Here is a 7007-nt window from a genome sequence, read left to right on the forward strand (position 1 = left end):
GATACTTGATACTTTACCTCCCCTCATTCTCCCCTCCCTCTCCCTCCACCCCACCCTCCTCCCTTTAATACTTTTGCCTTCCTTCGCAGTGAGGAGGTGCCGGGCAGACTCGCTGTTGGTGGATGTTGAATCTGTGTTAAGTGTGTGTTGTGTTATTTCCCTCATCCTCCCATCCCTCCCTTGTCCCCTCTCCCTCCCTCACTCACCCGCTCCCCGAGGGGCCGGGCCTTCCTCATCTGGCCGCTCATGCGGTTAATGAGCAGGGCTTTGCGGACACTGGCGAGCGCCAGCCTCAGCTTGTCGCGGGTCTCCTGCAGGCGGAAGATCTCGGCGTTGAGGCGGTTGAGGGTCTCGCAGATGTGCCCGATGACTGAGCGGGTCTGCAGCATGTAGCTGCCCATCTGCTGGTTGCTGTGCTGGACGCACATGTCCCGCAGGAAGGGCAGCAGCTCCATCTCCACCCTGATGCCCCAGCCACCACGCTGCCCCCCTCGGGCACCTTGTACAGCACGTCCTGGCTCTCCTCATGCCCGTCGCCCACGATGCACACCTTCTGCCGGGCCTCGGCCAGCGCAGCCCGCTTCTCCCCCACCTTGCGCTGGCGGGCCCGGTACATGGCCAGCGACTCCGGCTTCTCAGTCAGCTCCCCCGGCAGCCGCTTGCAGGCCTCCCTGCGGGCCAGCCGCCGCGCCTGGTCCTCGTACAGGGTGGCCGAGCGGAACGGGGTGTCGTTGTAGCGCTGCGAAGTGATCTCGGTGGCCGCCTCGGCCAGCCCCACCGCCTTGATGGCCTGGTCCCTCCACGCCTTGGGCCCGATGGAGGCCGCCGGCACCTTCACCCCCTTCCACTCCATGGCTCGTCCTCCCCACGCTGCTCGGCCCAGGAGTGGCTAGAAGGGGGACACAGGGGGTAGAATTAGGACATTCGGCCCATCGAGTTGGGTGCGGTTGGGCGAGGATAGAAACATAGAGACACACAAACATAGAAACATAGAAACATAGAAGTCAGATGAAAGATAGTCCAAGGGCCTCCATAGAAACATAGACAATAGGTGCAGGAGTAGAGGCCATTCGGTTCTTCGAGCCTGCACCGCCATTCAATATGATCATGACTGATCATCCAACTCAGTATCCCGTACCTGCCTTCTCTCCATACCCCCTGATCCATTTAGCCACAAGGGCCACATCTAACTCCCTCTTAAATATAGCCAAGATTTACTCGGCTTGTAGACTTGGCTTGTACTCGCTAGAATTTAGAAGATTGAGGGGGGATCTTATAGAAACGTACAAAAATTTTAAGGGGTTGGACAGGTGCAGGCTCGAAGGGCCGGATGGCCTACTCCTGCACCTATTTTCTATGTTTCTATGTTTTTATATCCTTATCACCCAGCACAGGACCTTCCTACTGCCACCCCCCTCATCACACTCCAGTACCCAATCCCCAGACTCTTCCCATCATCAAACCACCATCCGTCGCTTAAGGCCTTCCCACCACTCTCTCTCCAGCCCCCATTATCATTCCACCATCATTCCTCCTGACCACCAAACCCATTATTCGTCCCTCAAGGTAGACTGAAATGCTGGAGAAATTCTGAAGAAGGGTTTCGGCCCGAAACGTTGCCTATTTCCTTCGCTCCATAGATGCTGCTGCACCCGCTGAGTTTCTCCAGCATTTTTGTCAACCTTCGATTTTCCAGCATCTGCAGTTCCTTCTTGAACTGCCTGAGAAACTCAGCAGGTTCGTCCCTCAAGGCCTTGCCGACACCATCCCTCGAGCCCCTACAATATTTCCACCATCACCCCTCCTGACCACTGACTCACGGCCAAACCAACATCACCCCCATCATCCAACTCCCATAACCTTCCCATAACATCATCTCTCTCATCTTCCAACCTCCCCTGAACCATCCAATCTCTCCCCGTTAGTAGAGTCCTCCACATCTTGGTGAGTCTACTCTGTACTCTCTCCAAAGCAACCACAACCTCCGTCCATCTTCCATTAAGGCCCGGGACCCTTTTATCCCCTCTATGGTCTCCTGAAATGGATTTCACTCTCTCCATTCTAGCCATGTGCCATCGTTCATGGTTCTCACCACTACTTCAGTGCTCTCACTCCCAGTCCCCCGCTCCGATCCACTCTCCTGCCCAACACCAGACACAAAGTCTCTCTGCTTAATCGGCCCACAATCCAAATCTTGGGCTTGGACCGAGAATCAAGCCAGGAGCTGCATCACAATGGGGAGCAAAGGAGACGCCGTCTCCATAGAAACAGCAGAATAAGATAAAGCGGGGTCACTAGTTGGGTCGGATCTACTAGAGTACAGAAAGCTTTGAATTGTCATTTTATCTTCTCCGGGAAGTCCACCAGGGTTGAGAATGTGTAGTAAGGAGCTGCAGATGCTGCTTTCCACTGAAGATAGACACAAAATGCTGGAGTAACTCAGCGGGTTAGGCAACATCTCACGAGAAATGGAATAGGTGACGTTTTGGGTCGATGCCCTTCTTCAGACTGCGAGTTAGGGGAGAGGGAAACTAGAGGTATGAAAACCATATAACCATATAACAATTACAGCACGGAAACAGGCCATCTCGGCCCTACAAGTCCATGCCGAACAATTTTTTTTCCCCTTAGTCCCACCTGCCTGCACTCGTACCATAACCCTCCATTCCCGTCTCATCCATATGCCTATCCAATTTATTTTTAAATGATACCAATGAACCTGCCTCCACCACTTCCACTGGGAGCTCATTCCACACCGCTACCACTCTCTGCGTAAAGAAGTTCCCCCTCATGTTACCCCTAAACTTCTGTCCCTTAATTCTGAAGTCATGTCCTCTTGTTTGAATCTTCCCTATTCTCAAAGGGAAAAGCTTGTCCACATCAACTCTGTCTATCCCTCTCATCATTTTAAAGACCTCTATCAGGTCCCCCTTAACCTTCTGCGCTCCAGAGAATAAAGACCTAACTTATTCAACCTATCTCTGTAACTTAGTTGTTGAAACCCAGGCAACATTCTAGTAAATCTCCTCTGTACTCTCTCTATTTTGTTGACATCCTTCCGATAATTGGGCGACCAAAATTGTACACCATACTCCAGAATTGGTCTCACCAATGCCTTGTACAATTTTAACATTACATCCCAACTTCTATACTCAAAAGGCGCTAAACAAATCGGAGCCGGCGCCTATGACCCAGGAGCCCATCAAGATCCATTGTTGGAAGTGGAGGAGGTGATAACACAGAGATATGATCATTGAAACTTTACGGCCTGTCCCACCAGCATGCGACTGCATGCGGCGAGCGCGACCAAACCGGAAGCGGGGGCCGCGCGGAGGTCGAGTGATCCCGTACGAGTTGACGTGAAGTTCGAGCGAAGTCCGCGGGATGTTCGCGCGTGACGTATGGTGTCAAGACGCTGCGTACGGCGTCGAGATGCTGCGCAAACCCGTCGAGAAGCTGCGGTGCGAATGACGCCAAGACGCTGCGGGCCGGCAGGCCGTTGCCGCGCGGAATTTTTGAACACGGTCAGTTTTTCGGAGCCCCACGCGATGTCGGGACCAGCTCCGCACAACTCCATACAGGCTCCGGCGATCGAAGTGGGACCGGCCCCGCGAGGCCGTACGGCTCAAGCGACCACGTTATGCCGCGCTTGCCGCATGCAGTCGCATGCTCGTGCGACAGGCCCTTAATAGTATGGAGGAGAGATGGAGAGAGAGAATGGAATGCAAGGGTTACTTGAAATTAGAGAAATCAATATTCATACCCCCAACTAAATAAATTCTTCCCCATCTTCATTCTAAATATGGAAGCTTTGGAGGGATACATGTCAATTGCATGCAAATGGGACGAGCTGAATTGGAGGAACTTAGTCGAAATGGACAAGTTGGGTCGAAGGAATTGTTTCTTTGGTGTTTGACTGTCTACCCTGGTTTTCTCTCTTCAGGTGGAGATAGGAAATTTCTCGATCAGAGCGCAGATTAATGGAGAGAAGATAGTCACAAGAAGCTGAAATGACACAGAGGGTCAGGCCATATCTCAGGAGAAAAACTCGGGTTGGGGCCTTTCTTCAGACTGAGAGTTGCGGAGAGGGAAACCAGAGATATAGAAGGTAAAAATAGAACAAATGAATGAAAGATATTCACAAAGCAACAATGGTGAAGGAAAGGTGGAGCCCACAATGGTCCATTGTTGGCAGTGGGGAAGGGGATAGCCGGTGATACAAACAACAAAACTGAACAGGACGACAGTGAAACTAGTACAACGTTTAGGGTGGGGGAGGAACGGAGAGAGAGGGGATGCAAGGGTTACTTGAATTTTACTTTCTATATCTCTCATTTCTTTCTTCCCTGACTCTCAGTTTGAAGAAGGGTCTCAAGCCGAAACATCATCCATTTTTCTCCAGAGATATGGCCTGACCCTCTGAGTTACTTGAATTCAGAAAAATCAATATTCATACGGGTGTAAGCTGCCCAAGCGAAATATGTGGTGCTGTTCCTCCAATTTACATAGAAACATAAAAACTAGGTGCAGGAGGAGGCCATTCGGCCCTTTGAGCCAGCACTGTGATCATGGCTGATCGTCCCCTATCAATAACCCGTGCCTGCCTTCTCCCCATATCCCTTGACTCCACTAGCCCCTAGAGCTCTATCTACCTCTCTCTTAAATCCATCCAGTGACTTGGCCTCCACTGCCCTCTGTGGCAGGGAAATCCACAAATTCACAACTCTCTGGGTGACAAAGTCTTTTCTCACCTCAGTCTTAAATGACCTCCCCTTTATTCTAAGACTGTGGCCCCTGGTTCTGGACTCGCCCCACATTGGGAACATTTTTCCTGCATCTAGCTTGTCCAGTCCTTTTATAATTTTATATTCACCAGACTGATTCCTGGGATGTCAGGACTTTCATATGAAGAAAGACCGGATAGACTTGGTTTGTACTCGCTAGAATTTAGAAGATTGAGGGGGGTCTTATAGAAACTTACAAAATTCTTAAGGGGTTGGACAGGCTAGATGCAGGAAGATTGTTCCCGATGTTGGGGAAGTCCAGAACAAGGGGTCACAGTTTAAGGATAAGGGGGAAATGTTTTAGGACCGAGATGAGGAAAACATTTTTCACACAGAGAGTGGTGAATCTCTGGAATTCTCTGCCACAGAAGGTAGTTGAGGCCAGTTCATTGGCTATATTTAAGAGGGAGTTAGGTGTGGCCCTTGTGGCTAAAGGGATCAGGGGGTATGGAGAGAAGGCAGGTACAGGATACTGAGTTGGATGATCAGCCATGATCATATTGAATGTCGGTGCAGGCTGGAAGGGCCGAATGGCCTACTCCTGCACCTATATTCTATGTTTCTATGTTTCTATATGTTTCTATAAAATCCCCCCCTCATCCTTCTAAACTCCAGTGAATACAAGCCTAGTCTTTTCAATCTTTCCTCATATGACAGTCCCGCCATCCCAGGGATCAATCTCGTGAACCTATGCTGCACTGCCTCAATCACAAGGATGCCCTTCCTCAAATTAGGAGACCAAAACTGTACACAATTTACATTTGGTTTCGTTGACAGTGGAGGAGGCCCAGGACATAGTTGGTATGGGAAGGGGAGTTAGTGTTTGGCGGTAAAATGGAGAGAAGGCAGTCAGAGGGACTAGTGCCACAATTACTGGTGTAATGCAGTATTGTGGGAGCAGAGGGAGCACTTTGTCCATCAATGGAGCCTACGTTAAAACATGTCAAGGGTGCCGACACAAAATGTCACCTAGCTATGTTCTCCTTCTATACTGAGTTACTCCAGCACATTTTTTTTGTAAACCAGCATCTGCAGTTCCTCCATGTTACAACCACTTGTGTAGCTCACAACTCAATAATCTTTCGCCTTTAGAGACACAGCATGGAAACAGGTAATTGACGTACCGACCCATGCGCTTGCACTAAGCTGCACTATCCTGGGGGACGTTTGGGAATGGGACCGTTCTTCAGACTGAAGGAGACTGAAGTATAAGAATCTGATGAAGGTTCCCTTTTCTCCAGAGATGCTGCCTGATCTGCCGAGTTACTCCAGCACGTTGTGTCTGATTATCGGTATAAACCAGCATCTGCAGTTCCTTTCCACACAATTAACCTACAAACCTGTACTTCGTTGGAGAGTTTGTGAGGAAACTGGGTAAAACCATGGGGAGAGCATAGTAGACTCCGTGCAGTCAGCACCCCTAGTCGGGATCGAACCCGGGTCTCTGGCGCTGTTAGGCAGCAACTCTACCGCTGCCCAATGTACACCAAATTCTCTCATTTTAGGTCGAATTAAGTGGGTAACCCCAAAGGACACGTAGGGAGGTGATAGTTTGCTACCCTTGTGGCTGTAATGACCTCACTTTATTCTCTCTGCTTCATTTCCGCTGCTTGCACATCGCTCTCCGAACCGGCTCGTTTCTCACCGAAACAAATGCTACAGCTCTTGCAGCATTTCACACTTCCTGTGTGTGACATTTTTCTTCTCGAACTTCCTCTTTGTCAAGGGGGATGATTTCAGAGTTGTGGCTTTGCTCTCTGCTCCCTCCGACGAACAGGCACAAGCAGTTTTGTTTCAACAAAACTTACAAAATTCTTAAGGGGTTGGACAGGGGTTAAAAATAAATTGGATAGTTATATGGACGGGAAGGGAATGGAGGATTATAACCATATAACCATATAACAATTACAGCACGGAAACATCTCGGCCCTACAAGTCCGTGCCGAACAAATTTTTTTCCCCTTAGTCCCACCTGCCTGCACTCATACCATAACCCTCCATTCCCTTCTCATCCATATGCCTATCCAATTTATTTTTAAATGATACCAATGAACCTGCTTCCACCACTTCCACTGGAAGCTCATTCCACACCGCTACCACTCTCTGAGTAAAGAAGTTCCCCCCTCATATTACCCCTAAACTTCTGTCCCTTAATTCTGAAGTCATGTCCTCTTGTTTGAATCTTCCCTATTCTCAAAGGGAAAAGCTTGTCCACATCAACTC

General features: G+C 49.8%; 1 protein-coding gene across 1 annotated transcript in view; it reads right to left on the reverse strand.

Annotated features, from left to right (window-relative positions):
• The window catches only part of ccdc105 (coiled-coil domain containing 105), a 23779-nt gene extending 21602 nt beyond the window's left edge, over positions 1-2177 (reverse strand). Inside the window, exons 1-2 of the mRNA XM_055664669.1 lie at positions 2093-2177; positions 207-889 (exon numbers count right to left, since the gene is read on the reverse strand). Coding sequence (XP_055520644.1) covers positions 207-455 — 249 coding nt within the window. The 5' untranslated portion in view covers positions 456-889; positions 2093-2177. The remainder of the gene's footprint in view (positions 1-206; positions 890-2092) is intronic.
• Between the last annotated feature and the right edge of the window lie 4830 nt (positions 2178-7007).

The sequence above is a fragment of the Leucoraja erinacea genome, chromosome 42, assembly GCF_028641065.1.
Source record: "Leucoraja erinacea ecotype New England chromosome 42, Leri_hhj_1, whole genome shotgun sequence".
Taxonomy (NCBI): domain Eukaryota; kingdom Metazoa; phylum Chordata; class Chondrichthyes; order Rajiformes; family Rajidae; genus Leucoraja; species Leucoraja erinaceus.